The sequence below is a fragment of the Mauremys reevesii genome, linkage group 1, assembly GCF_016161935.1.
Source record: "Mauremys reevesii isolate NIE-2019 linkage group 1, ASM1616193v1, whole genome shotgun sequence".
In the NCBI taxonomy this organism is placed as follows: Eukaryota; Metazoa; Chordata; order Testudines; family Geoemydidae; genus Mauremys; species Mauremys reevesii.
In genome coordinates this window covers 204,347,470-204,372,714 of record NC_052623.1, presented here as the reverse complement: position 1 = coordinate 204,372,714, position 25,245 = coordinate 204,347,470, and the positions used below count along the sequence as shown (strand labels likewise).

The following is a 25,245-nucleotide window of genomic DNA, read 5'->3' as shown; positions in this document are numbered from 1 at the left end:
GGGGTGGGGGAGGGATTCACCCAGAGGAGTGACATGGTAACAGTGGCAGAAGCGGCAGATGATTGCAAGGGAATGAAAGGAGAAGCTGGGAAATGAGAAAGCAGGAAGTTTGTGTAATGGAAGCAAGAGATGACTAAATAAAGTAGGGTTAGCATGATAGAGATGGGGCGGGGAGCATGGATTTAGAGAAGTTGTCAGAGAATCAAGAGCCTGGATGTGGTGGTGGGAATGGGGAGCTGACGGTGACACCAAGGTATGAGTCCACACTGTCCTTATTTGTGTGTGATTCCCTTCAGCAAGCAATGGAACCCTTACCTCCTAGATCTCACAGCTGCAGGGAAATCTCCCCAACACACTAACTTGTTTTTTCTACTAGTAAAATACTATTCTTACAACTGAAAGGAACTGGCTGGTGTTCAGAAGATAAGTGTTTCACACACACTTTGGGCCATGATCATTCCTGGTGTAACTCCATTCACTGCCATCGAGTTATACCAGGGATCTGTTAAGTTGTCTGTCTTTTATGTTTTCCCACCCCAGCTTTGCTTAATGTCACAGATACACAGTGACAGAGTATAGACACAGAAAAAAGACTATTCATATTCAGCATATTACACCTGGCCTTTTTCAAGCAGCAAGTATTGCCCCTTGAATTGTATCATACTGTGACTCACATAACATTCATTCCAGGATGCAATCAGTTATCTGCTTGTGGTGGATCAATTGTAAGTTTGTTATACCACTAATTTGAATATGTTATAATCTGTTGCATGTGGGGCCATGCACAGAAAAGTTAAAGAGGGTTGTTGCTGCAGGAAATCAGTGTACAATAGGACTATCTCTGAGCAAAATAGTCAATCTCTTTAGAGGGCAAAATCTCTTAAAAAGCTTCAGCTTCTTAAAGAGGCAATTAAGGAAATTAAGTAGTCTAAGGGCATGAGATAAAAGTTCAGTCATGGATGTAAAACTGAGTTTCACCAATATGAAATCTACTCAGCATGAAAAGGAGTTAAAAGTCTTTTCAGGTTCTACACCTGCCCCCAAGACCCTCTGTGGTTTTACAATCATATTTTCCTATTGTTAAAAATGTTTCTCTCTCCTCTTGCTCTGTGAAAGATTCAAAGAAACAGGAGAAGATGACTAAGTCACTGATTATAGATGAGAAGCAGTGAAACTGACTATACCCAAAGTGCTGTCAAATGCACAACGTAAACAAATGAAAAAAAAGGAGAGAAAAATATTTTTCCCCAATCGCTTTCAGTTACCGTAATCTTAGGTTTTGCACGTGATAGCTGACAAATTTTCAAGACAGACATATGACTTCTAAATTGACTGTCTGTCTTTGGAAAAAAAAACCAAAAGGAGGGGAAGTGGCCCATTTTAAACAAGAAAAGGTGTAAATAGTGGGGTGCCCTAAAAAGCTATACTAGGACCAGTGCTATGGAACCTTGTTTAACATTTAATGGCTGGCATATTGTTGAACAGAGAAGTGGTAGCATTTAGAGATGGTACAGAAATATTCAGGTGAGTCAAAGTTAGAGAATATCAAAGAACTTGAGAGGTTTGGAGATCAGGGCTTAGATTGGAGTTGGGGAAGTGGCGGTATTCTTCCAAGATCCACCATAACATAAGCTCCACCCACATGAGTCTCCATAGTGAAACACTGCTCACACTAGATTCTGTGCACAAAACATGATTGTGCAGCTCTCTGAGCTGCACTAGATTGGACTCCTTGAGCTTGACTTCCCCTCAGTGGGGCTCCTGGGCTCTGCTAAGCTCCTGGGGCTAGGCTTCTTCTGACTGAGCAAAAAAAAAAAGTGGTGATATCTCCCAAACGTCACTGACATGTGGCACAAAAATGAGAAATCGCTCACAGTAAGTTATGACCCACTGTCTCCTTTTTCACTGAGGGAATGAAATAGTTGACATTTAAATTATCATCCACGAGTGAATGCCTCACTGAGATGAACAGGACACTTCACACCTCTCAGACCCGTTGTTCAAGACTCTCTGCAGACATCTTTGTATTGATTATACAGGGTCTGAGGTAAGGTGTGAATTTACACCACAATTGTTATACTGGTATGGCTCCCCATTTGGACACTCGTATTCTGGAATAAGAACGTGTTTTTCTGGTATAACTTAAATCACTTCCAAAATGACATAAGGTAAACTGGGAAAAGTCACCTTTATTCTGTAATAAAAGTGTCTATACAGGGAGTAATACCAGTATATATAGACCAGTCTAGTTTTGCCACTCAATTTCCCTGTGTAGACAGGCCCTAAATTCACATTTTTTAAGGTTTTCTCTGCAACCATATCAGCTATAGACTTACTCGTTTTTTCAAATGAAAGCTGAGTTTCTGGAAGACAAGATACCAGCTTCAGAGAGGTAACTGTATGGCGTAGGCCTATGGTATGCACTGGCTGTTTCTAAGCTTTTATCTAAGGATAAAAATGTTTACGGAATATAAACCCTCATGCTTCAGGACATAAAATAATCAGTAATTGCCTAGAGGAATCCTCAGCAGCCCCTTTAGAGCTGCTTTAAGGTCCTGGCAGCACAAAGGCATCTTAGCATATCTGCCCCAGCGATGGGTCTGAACCAAAACCACTTCAAATCTGAACATCCCCAACTATGGGAAAAGTTTATGGCTGACAAACTGGGAGGAGAATAAGGCTGAGGACAATTTCCATTTAGAGACAACCATTTATCCTGAGGGATCTCAAAGCATTTTATAAACGATATACACACAGGAATCACTTCACACAACACTGAAGTATGGCCACCTCTGGGGCAAAAATAGCAAGCGGTTAGCAATACCCAATACAACTTCACTACAGTTTGGGACAGAAAGTGAAGAAGAATCCCACATCCAACTGAAACTCTGGGGAGAATTTAGGGATGCAGAATTGGAATCTGGCCAACATCACTCCCTGGTAGGCTATAGCACCCTGGGTCTTTTTTATAGGCCTCTCATCTAAATGTGGACCAGGCCCAATCCTACTTAGCGTGTGAGATATAAGATTTAGCCCCATCCCATTTGAAACGAGCAGAATTTACATCTTTAGACTCAGCGTAATGCAACATTTCGCTCCATTCTGTGATAAGAGGGAGAAGAAATCACCCTTGAGCACTTCTTCCTGGTGTTAGATACACACCATTTCCCTACTGTGATGCTCTGGAGGAGAATGAAGATGGCTGTAGGCTGGACAAAGGTATCCAAATCTTTTACCAAACCCCACCTTCTCCCTCAGGGTATGTCTACACTTAAAACGCTACAGCAGTGCTGCTGAAGCACTTCAGTGTAGACACTCACTATGGCGACAGGAGGGGTTCTCTTGTAACTGTAGTTAATCCACCACACCAAGATGCAGTAGCTAGGTCGATCTAGTTCTCTCAACACCGGGGGTTAGGTCGGCATAGCCTCGTCTCTCAGGGGGTGTGGATTTTTCACACCCCTGTGACATAACTATGCCGATATAAGTTCCCTGTGTGGACCAGTCCTCAGGTTCTCTCCAGCTCAGAGATGGAACACAACCATCATGGGGAAAACAAGCCACATGTTAGCTGTTTCCTGAGAAACAGTTAATGGGGCTCTGACATTAGATAACGACCTGTGCTGCTAATAATACTTTGCACTTCTTCAGCAACTTTAATCAGAGGCCTCCAAACCACGTTATTAACATGAATTAATTATACTTCACAATATGTCTCTGAGGTAGACATTACCTCCATTTTATGGATGGGGAAACACAGGCACAAAGCTCATGCTTCTAGCATCATACATTATATCAGTGACAAAACTAGGAATAAAGACCCTGATTTGTATTTTCCCTAAGGCCTCTTTGCCCCACTCTGGCAGTTAAAGACAAAGCACATTATTGAATTTACACCTAATTTAAGGTCCATACTAGAGTGGTGGAAACTGGTCTAGTGGACATGAGGCTCAGGCCCAGAATGGTTTAGATTCCTGCTTAAACTATCCTGCCCAGCTAAAAGCCTCCTCCTTAAAACAGGATAAAGGGGAATTCAACGCCACCCTACAACTTTGATGTAAACCTAACAAAGCAGATTTTACACAAACACACTTCAGCAGCTTTCAAGTTGACTGATGTGACTCCTGGATTGTGAGTGACTTGTACCTGACTCATTCCTGGCCATTTGTAATAGAAGCTGATGGAAAGGTGTAGCAGAAAGCAGCACCTCTTTCACTTCTTCTTCCTTTTTTGCCACTGGTGATGTACAGCCACTATGTTGGAGAAACTGTACCATAAGAGAGGAGGGTCCACTAGGCCAGTAAACTGGTTTCACACTTATTTCTCAAGAAGGGTGCACAAGAGTGTCACTGTCATGCAGTGAAAGCAGCCCAGCCATCGCCGCCCACTTGCACTCTTAGATTTGCTTAGTCATGTTTAGACGAGGCCAGTGGAATTGATGATGTGGCCTGACATGCTGATGCGCCTGACAAAGATAAGTCAGGCAAGGAAGCTCTTTGTTCTCCATTTCATTGTAAGAAACTTTCACAGAACTAAAATCAAGAACCCAGCATGAGACATTCAGCCTCTCGTTTCCTCTTCTGATGACTTTGTCTGAATTAGAAACAACCACTCCAAAAGAGTCTTTTCCTGAAATTCACTTACTCAGACAATTTGCATATATTTAAAAATAAAATGAAACAAAAAACAACAAAACCCCCATCTCAGTCCTAGTGCAGTGTTTGTGTAGTGAGAATGCTGTAGTCAATTTCATCAAATGGGCAAAGATTTGTAGCAGTGATTTTTTTTTCTGTATACATTTAAAAATAAATACAGAACGGGCATCAGAAAATTATGTTATACTTAGGATTTTCATCTTCAAAATATTTTTAAACATGAACTAATTAATCCTAACAGCTCGCCTTAGAGGGAAGATAAGTATTATCCCCTTTTGGGTATGTCTACACTACGAAATTAGGTCGATTTTATAGAAGTCGATTTTTAGAAATCGATTTTATACAGTCAATTGTGTATGTCCCCACTAAGTGCATTTAGTCGGCGGAGTGTGTCCTCACTACCGTGGCTAGCATCAAGTCACGGAGCGGTGCACTATGGGAAGCTATCCCACAGTTCCCGCAGTCTCTGCTGCCCATTGGAATTATGGGTTAAACTCCCAATGTCTGATGGGCAAAAACATTGTTGCAGGTGGTTTTGGGTACGTGTCGTCACTCTCCCCTCATCCCTCCCTCCCTTTCTCCCTCCGTGAAAGCAACTACAGACAATCATTTCACGCCTTTTTGCCTGGGTTACCCCTGCAGATGCCATAGCACGGCAAGCATGGAGCCCGCTCAGCTCACTGCTGCTGTTGTGAGCACTGTAAACACCTCACACATTATACTGCAGTATGTGCAGAACCTGGCTAAGAGACAGCAGCACAAGGATGATTGTGATGAGGACATGGACACAGACGTTCCTGAAAGCACGGGCTGTGGCAATTGGGACATCATGGCGGCAGCGGGGGCTGGTTGATATAGTGGAACGCCGATTCTGGGCCCAGCAAATAAGCACAGACTGGTGGGACTGCATAGTGCTGCAGGTATGGGATAATTCCCAGTAGCTGCGAAACTTTTGCATGCGTAAGGCCACTTTCCTGGAACTCTGTGAGTTGCTTTCCCCTGCCCTGAAGCAGAGGACTATCAAGATGAAAGCTGCCCTGACTGGTGAGACACGAGTGGCGATAGCACTGTGGAAGCTTGCAATGCCTGACTGCTACTGGTCAGTCAGGAATCAATTTGGAATGGGCAAATCTACTGTGGGGACTGCTGTGATTCAAGTAGCCAACGCAATCACTGACATTTTGCTATCAAGGGCAGTGACTCTGGGAAATGTGAAGGTCATAGTGGATGGCTTTGCTGCAATGGGGTTCCCTAACTGTGGTGGGGCGATAGACAGAACACATGTCCCTATCTTGGCACCGGACCACCTTGCCAACCAATACATAAACTGCAAGGGGTACTTCTCAATGGTGCAAGCACTGGTGGATCACAAGGGATGTTTCACCGACATCAATGTGGGATGGCCGGGAAAGGTGCATGAGGCTCACATCTTTAGGAACTCCAAGCTGTTTGAGCAGCTGCAAGAAGGGACTTACTTCCCAGACCAGAAAATTACTGTTGGGGATGTTGAAATGCCAATAGTTATCCTTGGGGACCCAGCCTACCCCTTGCTCCCATGGCTCATGAAGCCATACACAGGCAGCCTGGACAGTAGTAAGGAGCTGTTCAACTATAGGCTGAGCAAATGCAGAATGGTGGTAGAATGTGTCTTTGGACATTTAAAAGTTTGCTGGCGCTGTTTGCTGACTAGGTTAGACCTCAGCGCAACCAATATTCCCATTGTTATTGCTGCTTGCTGTGTGCTCCATAATGAGAGTAAAGGGGAGATATTTATGGCAGGTGAGCGGTTGAGGCAAATCGCCTGGCTGCCAGTTTTGAACAGCCAGACACCAGGTCGATTAGAAGAGCACAGGTGGGCATACTGCACATCAGAGAGGCTTTGAAAACCAGTTTCATCACTGGACAGGCTACGGTGTGACAGTTGTGTGTGTGTCTCCTTTATGCGAACCCACCCACTTTGTTGATTTTAACTCCCTGTAAGCCAACCACCCTCCCCGCTTCAATCACAGCAGGCAAAGGAAATAAAGTCAGTATTGTTTTGAAACAATGCATTCTTCCTTTATTAATTTAAAAAAAGAGAAATAACTGATAAGGTAGCCTGGGTGGGGTTGGGGAGGAAGGAAGAACTAGGCCACATTGCTTATTGTAGCCACACTACAAATCAAAACTGTTTGAATGACAGCCTTCTGTTGCTTGGGCCATCCTCTGGAGTGCAGTGACTGGGTGCCCGGAGCCCCTCATCCCACCCAGCGTTCTTGGGCGTCTGGGTGAGGAGGCTATGGAACTTGGGGAGGAGAGCAAACGGTTGTACAGTGGATGCAGCGGCGGTCTGTGCTCTTGCTGGCTTTCCTGTAGCTCCACCAGATACCTGAGCATGTCCATTTGCTCCCCCATTAGCTTCAGCATTGCATCCTGCCTCTTCTCATCGCGCTCACTTAATGCTTTCCTGGACTCTGCCACTGAATGCCTCCAAGCATTTACCTGTGCCCTATCAGTGCGGGAGGACTGCATGAGCTCGGAAAACATGTCATCACAAGTGCGTTTTTTTGGTCTTCTAATCTGCGATAACCTCAAGGACGGAGATGATATGGGGAGCATAGAAACATTTGCACCTGCGGGGGGATAAAAAGGGAGAGTAAAATTTAAGATGATACATTTCTGAGAATAAAAGGGAGACTCTTTCACAGTGAATCAAGCAATTCACAGCAGACAGCACATGTGCTTTAGGTACAAGGTCGCATTTTGCCTTTTATATTGCGCGCCTGCCAGTATGGTGACACATCACACACGGCAGGGCAACAGAATTTGGTTTCCAGGCAGCCATAGTAAGTCAAAGGTTTGGTTTCTAACACCTTCATAACATGTGGGGATGTTTTCAAAATGCAGCGCCCTTCTTCCCATAGCAAGCAATGCTGGTTGGGTTTGCCATTTAAAAGGAGGGGCTGCGGTTTTCGGGTGGATGTGATGCACACATCTCCTCCCACCCCTTCACGTGGCTATTAGGGATGATCCCTTCACCCCTCTTGTCACCGCGAGGCTATTCTCAGGGATGATCCCTTTTAGCCAAGCGCAAACAGCCCAACATGAACAGGGTCCTTTTACTGTTCCCTTACAAAAATTCCCCTATTTCAACCAGGTGACCATAAATGATATCATTCTCCTGAAGCTAACACAGAAAGATATAGACCGAATGTTGCTTGAATGAGACCAAAATCCAGGACCATTCGCTGCCATGCCTCGTGCTGCAATGATTCCAGACCACTTGCTACTGGCTTGGCGTGGTAAAGTGTCCTACCGTGGAGGACGAAATAAGGCTGCCCTCCCCAGAAACTTTCTGCAAAGGCTTTCAGAATACCTCCAGGAGAGCTTCATGGAGATGTCCCTGAAGGATTCCCGCTCCATCCCCAGACACGTCAACAGACTTTTCCAGTAGCTGTACTGGCCACAAATGCATCCCAAGTCTTCAGGGCATTAAACATTATTGCTTTTAAACCCTGTACTGTAGTTACAAATGTGCACTCACCAGAGAGGCCTTCTCCACCTTCAGGGTTGGGGGATCCCATTGACTCCAGGGTGATGAAAAGATCCTGGCTGCTGGGGAGAATGGATTCACCGCTTGCCTGCTGCGCATTCTCCTCCTCCTCCTCTTCCTCATCCACAAAATCCTCCTCCATGTTGTGTGAGACTCCCTCCTTGCAGGTGTCCATGGACAGTGGTGGGGTAGTGGTAGGGTCCCCCCCTAGAACACCCTGCAGCTGTTCATAGAAGCGGCATGTATGGGGCTCTGACCCAAAGCGATCGTTTGCCTCCTTTGTTTTTTAGTAGGCTTGCCTGAGCTTCTTGACTTTCATGCGACACTGCTGTGTGTCCCTGTTGTAGCCTCTGTCCATCATGCCCTGTGCGATTTTGGCATATATATTAGCATTTCCTCTTTTTGATCGGAGGTCTGCCTGCACAGATTCTTCTCCCCATACAGCAATCAGATCCAGTGTCTCCCATTCGCTCCATGCTGGAGCTTGTTTGCGATTCTGGGGGGACTGCATGGTCACCTGTGCTGCTGAGCTCACCACGCTGACCAAACAGGAAATTAAATTCAAAAGTTCCCAGGGCTTTTCCTGTGTACCTGGCTAGTGCATCGGAGTTGAAAGTGCTATCCAGAGTGGTCACATTGGAGCACTCTGGGATAGTTCCCGGAGGCCAATAACGTCAATTTTTGTCCACACTACCCCAAATTTGACCCAGCAAGGTCGATTTTAGCGCTACTCCCCTTGCTGGGGAGGAGTACAGAAATCGATTTTAACAGCCCTTTAGGTCGATGGAACGGAGTTGTTTGTGTAGATGCATTCATTATAAAACCGACCTAACATGGCTAAATTAATTCAACCTAACCCTGTAGTGTAGACCAGGGCTTTGTCAGTAAAGGCGGGACATGGGAAGCCCCAAAGAAATACGTCATCCACTATATCCTCCACGGTCACCAATAAAATCTGTGAGAGTTACAGATTTGTTTGTTGCTGTCTGAGCTGAAGTAACAAGGATATATTGTAGGCAGGGAGCAGTTGCAGCTGCATCTGTCCCCAGGACCGGCAGGATGTGGTTTTATCTTGGGAATTTTCTGTTCTGCACCTTTAGGTTATATATTGTGACTCTTCTCCAAACATTGAGAAAAGGCAAGAGCATGTGGGTGTGTGTAATCGGGTAAAAATGAAATGAACTGTATTCACTTTGCAAGTTACAAATCACTCCCAAAGGATTTTAGTTTGAGAAAAAGAAAGAAGTGGTCCTAATTAGATAGCTTATTTCTCTGATTCTTTAACCACAAAAGAGTTTACTGTGAACAGCATTACATAGGATAATGGCAAGAGTTTAGCCATGATAAAAGGTGAAGCCAGCTATAGTTTTTTCCACAGTCTAATAATAATGGCTTAATATAATAAATAATAATACTTTGCACTCACTTAGCCCTTTGTTCTAAAAAAACACCCCTCATGACTATTGATGAATTAAGCCACACAGTGTCCCGTGGAGATGAGTACAGTAACTCCTAACATAACATCACCCCGGTTAACGTTGTTACGTTGATGATCTATTAGTAACAAGCTCATTTAAAGTTGCGCAATATGCCCTTATAACGTCATTTGGCATCCGCCTGCTTTGTCCACTGCTCGCAGGATCCTCTGGAAGAGCAGCCTCTCCTTGTAGGGATTAGAGCCACGGGGGCCAGCAGCCCCCCCCCAATCAGCTCCCCTAAATTCCCTGTAAGGTATGTTGCTCGGCAGCTGCCCAGCAGCACTTCAGCTCTGCCTAGCAGCACTTCAGCTGTCCCTTCCCCCACTAAAAGAACAGGAGTACTTGTGGCACCTTAGAGACTAACACATTTATTTGAGCATAAGCTTTTGTGGGCTACAGCCCACTTCTTTGGATGCACAGAATGGAACATATAATGAGGAGATGTATATACACATACAGAGAGCATGAAAAGGTGGGAGTTGTCTTACCAGCTCTGAGAGGCCAATTAAGTAAGAGAAAAAAACGTTTGAAGTGATAATCAAGATAGCCCAGTACAGGCAGTTTGATAAGAAGTGTGAGAATACTTACAAGGAGAGATAGATTCAATGTTTGTAATGGCTCAGCCATTCCCAGTTCCTATTTAAGCCTAAGTTGATTGTATCCAGTTTGCCATCTTGCTCCTGCCCTGCCCTCTGCCTTGGAGCTGCTCCCCGGAGCTTCCTGCTTGCTGGGGGAGGGGGAGAGAGGGGTGCTGATATCAGGGTGCCCCCCATGCTCCATACCCCCTCTCCACAAAGCAGAGGAGGGGGACAAGGCTCAGGGACAGAATGGAAGGAGCTTGCTGAAAGCTGTTGCTTCCTGTCTGAACTGGCTGATCTGCTTACAAGGGCAACATACTTGAAGTGGGGTCAGTGTACTTAAAGGGGCAATGCACGTCTCTCTCTCACTCATGCACGCACCCCCCAGCACTTTGGAAAGTCAGCACCAGTGCATCCGTCATGTGCTGTTAGGAGGAGGGAGTGATGCGCTCCAGCTGGATAGTGTGGGCTCATCATCATGTTCAGTTTTTGCAGGAAAGTGTTTGCAGCTACTGCCCTGCATCTATTGTGTTTCCTCCCTCCTGCCTCAGTCCATACTGCCTTGTAGAGTGTGAGGCTAAATTAACAACAGCGCATTAACTCGTGAGGGCTCAGCCTAGTGCTAGTTCATCATTTAGCAACAAGGCATTCCCTGGGAAATATCCCTCCCTCTGACTCCACCACCTCAACCAAGCTTCACAATCATTCATTGCTGTGTACAAGCTTAAACTGTTTGTTTAAAACTGTTTAAATCTTATACTGTATATGTATATAATGTCTTTTGTCTGGTGAAAAAAATTTCCCTGGAACCTAACCCTCACCCCCATTTACATTAATTCTTATGGGGAAATTGCATTTGCTTAACATTGTTTTGCATAAAGTTGCATTTTTCAGGAACATAACTACATTAAGTGAGGAGTTACTGTATTTTCCACACTTTAAGGCCGTATCTACACTAAGGGGACTATAGTGACACAGCTGTGGTGCCGTAGCTATACTGGCATAACCCCAGAGGCTAGATGCAGCTTACAGCAATGGAAGGGGGCTTTCCCTAGCTGTAGGAACACCACCTCCCTGAGCAAAGGTAGCTAGGTCAATGGAAGCGTTCTTCTGTCAACCTAGCTGCACCTACACCAGAAGTTAGGTTGGCATAGTGACAGCACTCAAGAATGTGGATTTTTCACACCGCTGAGTGCTGCAGCTATGTCTGTTTAAATATAAAGTGTAGCCCAGGCCTAAGAAGTAGAGAAACATAAAAGGACTAAGAGATGTGCCCAGGGTCACAGATGAAGTCTTTAGCAGAGTCAGGATTAGAACCCCCAGAGTCATGCCACCTTGTCCTCTGCACAATATCACATTCCCACTCAGCTCTCCATTGCAACAATGCTCGCTGTGTGTGAAGCATCTTTTTAGCCATTTTGAACAGATCATGAAGAGGTTGATTGTCAGCAACCATCTGGGTAGAGACTGTTTTTGTTCCTCTCTGAGTTAGTGAGCTAATTTGAAAGTTATACTCTTATTTTTCCTTATACAAAGGTTCTCAGGCAAGAAATTCCACTGGATCTGATACTGAGCCCAGCCAAGAAAACTATTCAAGCACTGGCAAGAAGCAAGATTTCCGGAGTGCACAAAGTCCAAACCTCCCTAATGGTAATGTACTTCCTGATCGAATGGCCATCACTAAGTGGTGAGGGAAGAGAGGGTGGCCTGGTACCGCACAATACTGGCATAGCTCAGAGCACTGAGACATCCATCACCCTGTGAGAGACTGGGAAGGAGAAGTTAACCCTATACTTGGGGATGAACCCTCTCGTCGTGCCCCAAAATCTCATTATTATTAATTATTATTTGTATTATGGTGGCACCTAGGTGCCCCGGTCATGGAGCAGGGTCTCACCATGCTAGGCACCCGACAAACACAGAACAAAGAGATGGTCCCTGCCCCAAGAAGTTTAAAATCAAAGTGAATAGTTCTGCATAGAGAATCTTCATGGGGTGAGAGAATGGGATCCACAGGTTTTAAGGCTCTATGGGTAGGACTGCAGCCCACGGGTGCTTGAAGGCTTAGTTGAATCAGGGCCATTGTGAAAGGACGGAACCCCCACATTTATACATCACTGTGTCACATTTGGTAGTGGCAAGGAGTGCAGTGCCGAATGGCAAGTGCAATTCATCATTCCCAGTTGACCTCAAACAAGCAATTATGCCTCACTGCAGGCATACACCTCCTCCCCAGGGTCTCTGTGGAGGAGCTTGCCAATCAGATGCTCTCCCCACCAGTTATGAGCTGCCAAAATCTTAACAACCGGTTCCCTATAAAAAGTTCTAAATTAAGGGGGGGAGTGGGGGAGGGGCCAGGGCAGGGGGAGACATACCCATGGGGCTGGGGGCCTCTGCAGGGCCTGGGGCAAATTGCCCCACTTGCCCCCCCGGCAACCCTAGAGCTTGCAGCCCCCTCCCCCCTTACCTTGTCAGCAGCTCAAAGCAGCAGGACGACTCAGGAGCTCAGCTGAGCTGCCCAGCTGGTACCGGCGGCTGGCCCCGCTGCAGCTGGGGGGAAGCGCCGGGGGAGCCTCAGGATGCAATCTTGGGAGCAACAGGATGATCCGGCCCACAGACCGGAGTTCTTTGCCCACTCCCTGGCCCTTTAACAACCGGTTCTCCATGGAGGCCTAATTTTAGCAACTGGTTCGTGGGAACCTGTGGGAACCTGCTCCAGCTCCCCACTGCTCCCCACCCCCCAAGCAGAAGAGAACATGTTATGAGCCTGATCACAGAAGCACATAAGATGGTCACCAAGGCAGACAGGAAGTGGAGTTCATTCCGCTACATGGTTTCTAAGGTCTTGTCTACACTGGCATTTTCCAGGAAATCTCCTCCTGTCGTATTGCCACAATTGCAGTTCTATCAGTGATAGCAACAGCAAGAGTTGAACTGCAGAGTGGCTGAACTGAAAAATGAAAAGTAAAATTCTTTGTGTTTCAAACCCCAACTGATATTTTTCCCTCATCAAAATGAATTTAAAAAAAAAAATGGTGTGTGTCGAATGAAAACTAAACAATTCATTTCTAAACGAAATGTCAAAACAAAACATTTAGACTTTTTTGAAAAAAAAATCATTTTTCATTTGGCCAAAACAATTTGACCCAAATTCACAAATAATGTTGGTTGCTTGGCAACCACATTTTTCAGCAAATTTAGTATTTACCAAACAAAGTTTCCCCAGCTCTTGTCTGTTCCTGTTCTGACCAGGGTTAAATGACACAGTGGTAAAATATGCCTATGACCTATCTGCACTAGTGCTAACACCATGTTACTACTGGCAATAGTACAATAGTAAGTGATTTCCCAAGAAAAAATGTAGATTAGATAAGACCTAAACATTGTGTAGCTCACTGAGGACCCAGAATAATAGTTTCATCTTCTGTAATGCAGTAAATGCATCCAGAAAAGTAATTTAGGGACCTAAACAGGTTGAAATTGTCCTTTTAATTAGTGTTGACGTTTTTGTGATAGACTTAAGTGGACATAATATTTATAGTCTAATACGTTTTCTGTTACTTGGTGATGCTGATCATTCAGCCATGAAAATAAGTTGTACTGGACTTCATATGGATTTTATATCCAGAATAGTAACTCTAAAAGGAGATGGGAGGAGGGGAGTTCCCTATTTGTTCTCAACAATCGCAGCACAAATTTGCTCAGCTTAGCAATCATAGGATTTTTCTAACTGCCAGCTCCACTAATTTCACCTGGGATCTGAAAATGCAGCTGGGTTCTTTGTTTCTCTTACTCCACCATCGATACTAAAGACTATTTCACTGGAACTTAACTGAGAGTTTTGTCAATGCTCAGTAAGGCAGAATAGACTCCAGCTCACTCTCATGTATCTGTATGGGCTTTGCAGGTCTAACAGGAATAAAAAGTAAACTCATTATTGTCAGAAAAGTGATGAGATAAATATCAAATACAAAATTCAAATTTGGTTTTCAATAAAATCAATGTAAATCTGGCATAACACTACTAAAATCAAAGGACTTAATTCAGATTTACTCCAGTGTAGTAGGGCAGAATTTGGCCTTGGGAGGGTAGAGGAAGAAAGATACGTTGAATAGAAACTATTTTCAACCTGGACTGTTTTTCCAGGATAACTGCATCTACATTGGGGCTTACACTGGCATAGCTATATTGGTTAAAAAAAAATAATCACACCTCTGTCTGACGTAGCTACCCCAATATAGTTTTACGTGTAGACCAATCTTTAGCATACAGCTCCTGCAAGGATTTTATGATTCTGCTGAGTTCCAGCTATTCCAAGATGGCAGCTTAATTTAACTCCCATTGTGGATGGAGCAGCAGGAAGTGGCTCAGAAATGTCTAACTTTTCCTGATTTGGGCTGACGTCAAGGGCAGTACAGAAAAGACACACTACTAATGTTACTCCTCCCCATCATTCATTTGTCTCATGATTGCTGCCAAAGCAAGAAGAAAAAAAGAAAGTTACCCCAGGAGCTCCTCCAGTATGGCTGTGCCCTTCATCTCAGTCAGGCTCCATGCCGCAATAATGTCTTTATACTGAAACTTGTCAGTGATTGCAGTAGGGAGGAGGTTTTGTGGAGTATGGGAGCAGAGAGGTTAATCCTATGGACTGTTGCCAAAACCAAATGTCAGATTATTGGTAACCGTTTAAAGCTATGGATACAAGGAGATGGATGGGTCTAATATCTGCAGAGGTGGGATTTTACTATGGAATATTATATAATACTAGAGATGTTACCACCAGAGCTCCAAGGTTATAATGACATTCTAGGCGATCTTTTCAAGTGTCCTTCTCTTCCTACATCTTTTCTAGATAACATCAGAGTGTCTAAAATAGCTGGTTCCAGCGTTAATCTGACCTGTGGTGACGTTTCAAGGGCAGATCTGGTATCAGTAGTATGGAAGATAAGACTGAGGACTGGAAATCACTGTTCACTGGCATACAGAACGGATCTGAACAAGACAGACAGAACAAACTGCAGTGAGAGACTGGATTGGAAATCTAGCCCTGAAACTGATTGTGCACTTCAGATACGGCAAGTGTCACTCACAGATGAGGGAAGTTATATCTGTGAAACTGTAACTAGTGGTGGAAATTTGCATCGAACCTACACTCTGACTGTATTAGGTAAGTAACAGGTTCTGACGTTCTTAATTGTCTACACGACCAGATTCATGCCTGGCACATAAACCTCCCCTCCTCGTAGAATGCTGAGAATAAAGGCTCAGAGAACTCCAAAACCTAAGGAGTTCAGAACGTCTGCTGGGTTAATCCCCTTATGTGAATTCATTCTGGTCTCTCCTCGCATCCAACTTCTTTACATTCTGGTCCTGCTTTCCCCCCACAACCTTTCCCCTGGTTTCTATGGCTGGACAGGTTGGCCATGAGCTATTTTTCTAGCTGATGTTAACATCAATCTCTGGCTATTTGGTAGAGCGGCTTCTGTACAAACACCCCCAGCCCAAGCCATCCCCCCATGAAACTGCTTTTCAAAGGTTAATTTGGGCCCAGATCCTGACAAGTATTTAGACTCCCAACTTCCACTGATTTCAATGGCTGTTAGGAGCCTGAATACCTTTGAGGATCTGGGCCTTAGGGCTTGTGAGAAATTCCAGCATGACAGTTCTGGAGACTGAAATCCTCTCTCCACAGAACATGTACAGTGAACAAGTCAATGCACCTTAAACCCTACTTAGTGAGGCCCTTTTAGGAATAACGATGGCTCAGTCCCCACATGTTCAATTGTTCTTTGGTCTCTCTTCTGGGACTGGATGCCCATTGGCGAGTGCGAACCAAGTCTGTTAGCACCAGGACTGAGGGCAGCTCAGTTCACCTACAGCGTAATAGTAATGACTTTCAATTACTGCAAACCTGATCTGGTTTAGAACGGATGAGCTACAAGTAAAAGGCTAATGGAGCCTTTTACCAACCCCCTGGGACATCCAGTTCCTCCTATGCTACTCCTGTAACATTTTCTGCCATAAAGAGGCTATTTGCTAAGAACATCATTAGTGCATTATCTTGTGCACACCAAAGGAGGATGACTGTGGTGACCCACCTGACACGAGGGCAGTGACTAGATCAGAATACTAAATACTGCCCAGATAATTTTGGGAAGATTACATTAAATGATATAACCATAAGAATTTACTACTGCAAAATTGACTGAAACAGAGGGGAAGAGAGAGACAAAGACACACCAAGGATAAGAAATATGCACACACCCCTGTGTTTAACTACTACCGGAGATCAGCAGCAGATGACGCAAAATGTAGATCAGGATCCAGAGCTGAACTTTTTGGATATGGGGTTTTGGATTCAGGCCCATTTCTACACACCACCCCTGAGAAAACTGACATGAGTGGGTGAGACTGTTAGGAGTCATGAGAACAAGACAATGCCATGGAACCTGGGTGATAGAGGAGCTCCTGGTCCCGGCCATTCACTTTGCGGGGTGGAGCTGGGAAACTTGGTCAGTCAAAACAGTTGAAGGAAGGGGCCTACAGGAATGCAGCTTTGCTTATTGTGCTTCCCGGCCTTCCCCCTCTCGCTGTTTTTCCTAGTTCCCACTTCAGCCCTCAACATTCTCTAGTTCTGAAGTGATACAGGTTCTTTTCTTTTGTTTTTGTTCCAACTCAACAGCAGAGGGTGTATGAGAGCTTATATGTCTCAAACTGAACCCAGATAAATTGCCATGTGAGGAGAGGGTACTTCATTTCCCCAAAGCCGTGTCTCAGGATATTATCTATGATAATCCAAATGGTACACCTAAGGTTTTCACTCACCCTCTCATCCAAGGGGTACCCCTATTTCAAGAGCTGTAAGGACTCCGCGTTATCTATTTTGCTGTAGCAGATGTTTGCTATTTATTGCAATACTGTCTTCACTCCCATTCTCCTCTTTCTGCTATGTTCTTCTTGTATAGGAATGAGTAAAGTTACCATCCCATGTGCTGCAAACTAACTTCAACTCTTTCCCATTTCTCCTGTCCTTCAGTCCCTCCTGAAGTGACCTTGACCTGTGACAGTAATGGGACCGCTGTGTGCAAGGCAGCTGCAGGGAAACCAGCTGCACAGATCTCTTGGGACCCAAACGGAGAACCCAGGACTGAGCTTGAAAATCACACAGATGGGACAGTGACCGTGCTCAGTACATACAGCCCCAAAGAGACCGGTATAACCTGCCTGGTCTCTCATCCAGCTCGAAACACGAGCCAATCCAAGGAATGCCCATCAGGTAACAGAACACACATAGGCGTGTGCAGCACATTTCATTAGGGTGTGCACCCAGGGAGCCCCACCCTAGCCCCGTCCCTGCCCTGCCCCCATCCACACCCTCCTACTTCCGACCCCCTGACTGTCCACCTCAGAACCCCCAATCCCCCCTGCTCCTTGTCCCCTGACTACCCCCTCCTGGGACCCCTGCCTCTAACTGCCCCCCAGGACCCCACCCCCTATCTAAGCTTCCCTGCTCCTTGTCCCCTGACTGCCCCGAACCTTATCCACACCCCTGCCCCCAGACAGATCCCTGGGACTCCCACGCTTATCCAACCTCCCCCTGACAGGACCCCCAGAACTCCCAACCCATACAACACCCCCCTGCTCCCTGCCTGCGCCCAACCCCTCTCCACATCTATGCCTCCTGATAGCCCCCAAGAACTCCCAACCCAACCAACCACCCCCAGCTCCTTCTCCCCTGACCACCCCACACCCTAACTGACCCTCCAGGACCCTCCTTGCTCCCTGTCTCTTGACTGCCCTGACCCCCTATCCACCCCCAGCTCCCTGACAGACCCTGGGACTCTCATGCCCCATCCCACCCCCGCCCCGCTCCCTGACTTCCCACTCCAGAGACCCCCCCACCCCTAAACACCACCTCCCGGATCCCACCCCCTATACAACCCACCCTGCTCCCTGTCCCCTGACTGCACCCCCTTATCCAACCCTCCCGGAACCCTTACTGTGAGGCTCCTAGCAGCATGTTTGGCTCCACGAGGGGGGGGGGGGCTGCCTCCCCGCGGAGCCAAACACTGCCCGGAGGGAGCGCGCAGCCCCGGCCCCCAGAGTGCTGTGTGTGTGGCAGCAGGGCTCCAGGGGATGGGGAAGGCGGGAGAGGGGCCAGCGACTTGTTGTGCTCGGCCGGGCACTCCAGCCCGGGAGTGCAGACCCCGCGGCTTGCCACGCCAGGAGAGTGAGGCCATTTTCCCACCCCTGCATTAGGGTGTGCCTGGGCACACCCAACACACCCTGTGCACATGCCTATGAGAACATCTCTCTTTTTCTATTTAGTCTTCATTCATAACTGATAAACTATGTGCTCCTCTGGTCACCAGCTCCAACAAATATTAGTGAGATTAGTGAGGGTGTGGTAGGGACCATGCAAGTTCAGCTGACCATTCCAGGTTGCTTCATAAAATGTCTAGAGGGAAATCTATAAAGGCTGCAGAAATACTCTCTACAATTTAAGACTGAAGTGGGGCCTTTTTCTTATCTCCTTTCCATACAAATGTCTAACCTGAGGCACTGGGTCGGTTAGGTTAGGGGACTGTTCAATGGCTATGGAGCCTTTCACGGTGACGTCACCAGGTCACATTTGGCCCAGCTTGGTAGTGACCAAGAGTCAGTGACATAAGTGATATCACAACTTGGGCCATGAAGACTCAACTATCCTACTCCCTCCCTGGAGGTGATCCCTCTAGGCCAGGGCTGTGGTTTTGTATTGGGAGGGGGAAGGCATTGATGGGACCTAAGTCACAACTGTCGCTTGTATGGACAAGACGTTCAACTGCAAGAGAAGCATAAATAAAATGTATTGGGATGCAAATACGAATCCTGCCACCGGGATTGTGAAAGGAGGCGGGAAGGAGAGCACATTCTAGTGTCTGGACACCTGAAAACAGGTAACAGTCTCATAATCTGAATGGTAAATGGCTGTTATCTGGACTGTTTTATTTATTTTGCTCTGAGGTCATATAGGAGATAACTTGAATGGTGAGATATGCAGAGTCCTTCAGAACAACATGATCTAGTAGTTATAGTGCCTGATTGGCCATTGAGAGAGATGGGTTCCGTTTCTAGATTGAAATCTCCAGGCATGACCTTGGACAAGCTATTTAACCTCTTTGCCTCAGTTTCCCCTTCAGTCAAGCAGGGCCAGCTCCAGGTTTTCTGCCACCCCAAGCAGCAAAAAAAAACCAAAAAACAAAAAGCTGCGGCAGCACCATCGCACCATTCCACTCTTCGGCAGAAATTTGGCGGCAGGTCCTTTGCTCTGAGAGGGACTGAGGGACTCGCCGCCGAATTGCCACCAAAGATCCGGACGTGCTGCCCCAATAGCAGCCAGAGGTGCCGTCCCTTGGTATTGGCCACCCCAAGCACCTGATTCTTTAGCTGGTACCTGGAGCCGGCCCTGCAGTCAAGTGGAGATACTATTTATTTTACAGGCAGGCTGTGAGGTATAATTAATGTTTAAAGCATCTTGTGATCCTCAGGTGGACACAATAAAGGAATTGATCAGTGAGGAAATAACTGAAATGGTGATTCTCCCTATTTAGAAAATCATGATTCTCTCTTATTAGACATGTTTCTTCAGTATTTCGCCATCTCTGCTGGTCTCCTGGGCATCCTCTTCATTCTGGCTTTAATTTTCCTCTGTATGCTCCACCGTGGCAGGTATGTATGATATGTCACTAAGGAATCAGTTTGTCTAGAGCTGAGCGGAAACTTTAGGTGTTGTTTGATATCAGATCAGATGACATCCAAGCATCTCTGATTCTGTCACAGTCACACAAGATGTGGCCTGATGTGGCACAAAGAGGCACAATGTATCTAAGTGAATGATACACTGGTGGAGGAGGTGGCAATGGGACACAAAATGCCTCCTCCTGTGTCCAAGGAAGCTTCCTGTCAGTACGGAGAGCTGGCAAAGCAAAAGTTGTTTTCTACATACTACAGAATCTCTCAATCTGCTTCTTTGAGCCAGCACCTTGGGGGATCAGTTTCCCTACCAAACAGATGTCACCCAGCTCTGGAGGATGGAGCAGGACTGTCCTGTCAGAAGGTTAATAAAGCTGAATCAAGCAGCAGAATATTTATTCCTTTGTTGTGTGAGGGACGCTGCTGGCTGGAGCTGCACTTCAGTTCCATCAGACCTTGCTTAAATGAGTCAGAGGGATGCAGTTCCAGGGCAAAACAGCAGGGAGCATTGTATTATTTTTTATATTTATTATAAATGCTGGAGGTGAAGCAGGGTTTGGGGGTGGAGGCTGATAGCTCATGACCCCCCCCATAATAACTTCACAACCCCAAGGGGTCACAATCCCCAGTTTGAGAACCCCCAGTCAAGAGCCACCCAGTGAAGGATTTGAGACATGACATTTTGCCTCCTTCTTGATGACTTGAGGAAGAAGGGGTTAATTAGTTGTGGACTATAGACTCCTCTCAATAGCAGGGCCCTCCTGCTCCAAGATGTGTGGTCTCAGTGGTCCAACTTAACACTGAAGGTAGAAGTTGTTATATTTCTTTTTCTGTCTTTTTTTCCCTTTTCCCTTCCACAGAATTTGGTATAAGTCCAAAATCCCTGAGACTGCTCCTACACACAATGTGCAGGTAAGAAAGAGGGTGTAAGTCAAGATGTCACTAAATTTGAGATGTGCTTCAAAAGTAACTCAGAAAAGTTTTATATATGAAGGGAACCTGTCAGATTTTGTCTCTCCCTGCTTTGTGCAGGTGCAATTGTGTTCCACAAACTGTCACTTGACACAAAGCAGGACAGAATTGATCTGCACTCCGAATACCAAGATTCAGACTTGTAACATGTGCCTGTAGCGCACTGCCACAGTCAAGACTCAAACTAGCGTTCTTGTGATTCAAAAAGCAGCAGCTCTGACAATTCCCCCTGATCATGCCAGGAAGAGCTGGGCTGAGTATGGCTGTGATACACCTAGTGGTTTTACAGCAAAGTGGCTGGGGAAGGGGATTGTTTTGAACGTTTTTCTTATTGCTCTAAATGAGAAGCAACTTTTTAAAAAATATACAGAAGAAAAGTTGTCATGTAACAAAATGGACTGTGAATCTGAAAAAGGCACAAAGTTCTGAATGGCCAGATCTGTAATGTACATACCCTTTAAGGCGCCGTTATGGCCAGAGCAGGGTAAAGAGTCCTTAGCGAAAATGAGAGTCAGACCCACACTTTAACAATAGTTAGCTCTGATGTGATCAAATCATGTTGCAGTACAGGTGAGCTGACTAAGGACAGGAGAGGGAAGACGGGTCAGTGGTTAGAGTGCTAGCCACAGGCTCGAGTGAGCTAAGGTCAATTAGTTTGTCTACCACACACTTCCTGTGGTGACTTTGAGCAAGTCACTTAGGCCCAGAATTTTAAAGGTATTGAGGCATTTCTGCCCTCGCGGTGCAACATCTAACTGATTGAGGAGCCCAAGTCTCATTTTCAAAAGGCATTTGGGCATTTAGGGGCCTAAATACGATTGATTGTTTTTGCTACCACATCATGAATCCTCATTAGCATAGATTGGAACTTAACCTTATTTTGCAGCTTTAGCCTGGTTTATTATTTATTACTTGTCTTCAATAGAACCTCTAGGCACCAACTGAGATCAGGGCCCCATTTTGCTCAGCATTGTACAAAGACAGTGAGAGGCCGTCCCCAAAGATCTTGTAGTCCAAATAGGTAAGAGAGACAGAGCACTGATGAGAAAACAGAGGTGAAGTAAACGTCTCCAGTTCGCTCAGCAGGTCAGTGACAGAACCAGGCATCGATCCCAGTTCTGAGCCCCACTCCATTGTGCTAGGCACTAGACCATGCTGCTCTTGATGTCAGAGGTGCCATCAGCTGTTTCCACAGCATCAGCCTGTGATCATTCAGATACCCGTGGAGCCCTGCTCCCTGTGCTTCTTACATTTAGGGGAGGGGAAACATTGTTGCTCAGTTCACACTTTTTAAGAGTCCAGAAAGAACTTTATTCCCAAATAAATCCAGTCCTGGTGCTCACGGTTATGGCCTTTGATTTACTAGGACAGTAATGAGCAGCAGGAGTTGGAGCCCTACGCCAGCTACGTGCAGAAGGAAAACGTGATCTACAACACAGTGTATGAAGTAACAGTGAGTGAAGACCTCCCACCAGGGCGCCAGTCAGCAACGTGAGAATCCAGATGGGCCTGACTCACCACCTGTGTGAAGAAGGGGAACAGGTTTCAGGGAAGATTGATGATACTGGATTCCTTCCAGAAGAGGATCTCCATCACCAAACACTTTCTTCATGGGAAGCAAGGATTCTGGGAAGCAAAGATCTGCATAGCCACTGGGTGCCTCCAAACATATCTGCCTGCTGATCAATTCCTCGTTTCCTCTTTCCCTTTTTGTCGCCCCTTATCCCCATCCTGGGAATTAGCACTGTGAAGGACAGAGTGACCTGCTGCCATTGGTTTCACCATGAACAGCTCTTGTGCTCACAGGTCCCCACTGGCTGAAGTCCCCACTTCAGCAATCCAAACATCTGACATTCACTTTTGGGCATTAGTTGTGTGTCACTTTGGGAGGGGGAGGAGGAGGGAAACACCCACTGACCAAGTCTACTGTAATAATAAGGGCATTGGTTACTAGAGGATAGATCAGCTGGAATGGGAGATCAGCTGATTATCTCCTTATCCTCCCAATCCTGGGAAGACACACTCTCTATTGATGAGGTCCATTGTGTAGGAGGCTGGTTCACAGACCTGCTGAATAACTTGTCAAGTCCCCCATTGAACACAAAATGTTTTCTATAGTCTGTACTAAGTTACAAGTTATTCTCATGAGTCTTCCCCTGGTGGAATCTCCTCCTTCAGGGAGCACAGGCATTAACATACTGCAATAGCATAATGGTCCAGCCACTCCATTAATCTGTTTCTAACAGTGGCCAATGCCAAATGTTTGAGGAAAAGAAGCAAAACACTGATAATGCGTCTACTGGGATTGTGCAATAATGGACCAAGCCAGGGTAATTTCTTCCTGACCTCAGCTGGTACTCGGTTTGTCTTGAAGCATAAGGCTTTCTGGCCCTTGTAATATTTATTTTAACTAATGTTAATTGCAGAGGGTGGTTTCAATTATATGCTGAAACCTTTCATTGAATCTTATTAAGCTATTTTGTCTAAGTATAATTGCAGCACAAGGTTAATTTACTTCATGTAAAAATGAGTTTATCCATTTCAAACATATTATCTTTTAATTTCATCAAAGGGCCTCTTGTCCATATGTTATGGACAGAGGTAAATAGGACGAGGCAGTTGTCCTCTCTACCAGTGTTTCTCAACCTTATTGGGTGGGTGAGCCCTTATTTGAAGTAAAAAAATTTAATGACCTCCATACTTTACTATAACAGTAAGAGTAAAAAAAAATGTATTCATGCTAAGCCTGTATGATCTGTTTGTGTGTACTTAGTGAGAGTTTGACAGAGGCCACCTGACCTTGAAGGGTAGGGGTATGCAGGCCATAGGGATGGGGGGGGGGGTAAAATTTTCTTTGCTTTAGACTGTAATACAATTTTCAACATCTCATGATCCCCCAGTAGCCTTTTGTGACTCTCTTGGTTGAGAGAAACATGGCTCTCTATTGGCCTCCTTTCCAAGCTGCTGTAAATAGTCCTAGACACAAACCTTTCCTCCTATGGAAGAGCTACCCCACTCCTCAATCTCCTAAACACACCTGTTGCCCTTCTCCATTTCTGATGTGTCCTTTCTGCGTGGAGATGGACAGAGCTGGACACTGAATTCATGGTCAGGAAGTACCTTGGCTTGGAATTTCCCAGGAACCTAAAGGAGTTTAGCACCCAACTCCCAGTGGATTGCAATGGGACATGGCCACCAAACTCCTCTTGGTTTCTTTGAAAGTCTCAGTCATCATAGAAGTATTGTCATAATGATCACTGTTGGTGTCTTAATATAGCTAGAGATTCATTCCCTTTTTGCCCACCCCTGGGTGTTGAGCGGTCACCCTCACTGCATTGTCAACAAGACCAATTTTTCCCCCTTGAAACTACAGCTGTTGTAGATCAGAGCCCAGCAGTGTATAGCAGATTGCCTCTTTCAGTGTACGCTACCTTGCATGTGTCTATATTGCATTCCATCTGCCAGCCTGTTGCCCAGTTACCTAGTTTTGTTAGGCCTTTCTGGAGTTATTCGTACACCTTCATGTGCTTCACTAGGTCAGTTTAATTTTTTCCAGGCCCAGTCTCTTGCCACTATTAAACAGTCTGCTTTTTTTCACTCTTTCTGGCTCTAGGTTACGTATACTATCCCTTCTTTGCAAAAAAACCACTCCTCCCACAGCACCAGAATGCTTAGATCAGGGAGTCCCACAGCCTGCTTTTGCATCTAGTCCTCTCAGTGTGTGTGTATATATAATCCCTGGTGACTGATTACAAGCAGGTTAGCCCTGACTGAACAAGGGGGGGCACATTAGCAAGAGACTTGAAACAAAATCCTGCATGCACTCTATACGCTGAATGCTGCTTTCAGTTAAACCTTGCACTTACTCCCTGAAGTTAATGGCTTTGCACAGGTGCAACAGCAGTGTCTGACCATATGAGAATAAATCAGAGCAAGTTTTACCTCCTGGGAGTTGAGTGCAGCTGGTTTCTTTGAACTGTTTTTTTTTTTTAAGGAAATTGGTATCAGAGGCTGCTTTTAAAGTATTTGTATTACATTATTTAAATTTACCAAGATTCTTGTTCTTTCTATGTCACCTTTTAGCCTTATTTCTCCTAGTTTTCAGCCTGCTGAAATTCAGCAGCCTTCAAATTAGCACCTCACTGAGATAAGCAAGGTGGAGGAAAAGAGAGTTCACAGCTTTGCTGCTGCTATTTAGCTGCAAAGAGTTGCCTGCAAGGGCAGGACTAAAGGGGAACGGGGAAGAGGAGAATGGATATGCTTCATTCTGATGTCTAAAGGCAGCGTCAACGTTT

At 45.6% G+C, this 25,245-nt stretch overlaps 1 protein-coding gene and 1 long non-coding RNA gene across 3 annotated transcripts in view; one reads left to right on the top strand and one right to left on the bottom strand.

Moving 5' to 3' along the window:
* The window catches only part of CD200R1 (CD200 receptor 1), a 36,954-nt gene extending 13,221 nt beyond the window's left edge, over positions 1-23,733 (top strand). For both annotated transcript variants that reach the window (XM_039542678.1, XM_039542671.1), the window contains 6 exons: positions 11,780-11,893; positions 15,096-15,410; positions 17,280-17,519; positions 19,861-19,954; positions 20,839-20,890; positions 22,317-23,733. In XM_039542678.1, the coding sequence (XP_039398612.1) occupies positions 11,780-11,893; positions 15,096-15,410; positions 17,280-17,519; positions 19,861-19,954; positions 20,839-20,890; positions 22,317-22,445 (944 nt within the window). In that variant the 3' untranslated portion in view covers positions 22,446-23,733. The remainder of the gene's footprint in view (positions 1-11,779; positions 11,894-15,095; positions 15,411-17,279; positions 17,520-19,860; positions 19,955-20,838; positions 20,891-22,316) is intronic.
* Positions 22,340-25,245, bottom strand: part of LOC120407190 — a 58,526-nt gene continuing 55,620 nt past the window's right edge. Inside the window, exon 4 of the long non-coding RNA XR_005599833.1 lies at positions 22,340-22,471. This is a non-coding gene — a long non-coding RNA (uncharacterized LOC120407190). The remainder of the gene's footprint in view (positions 22,472-25,245) is intronic.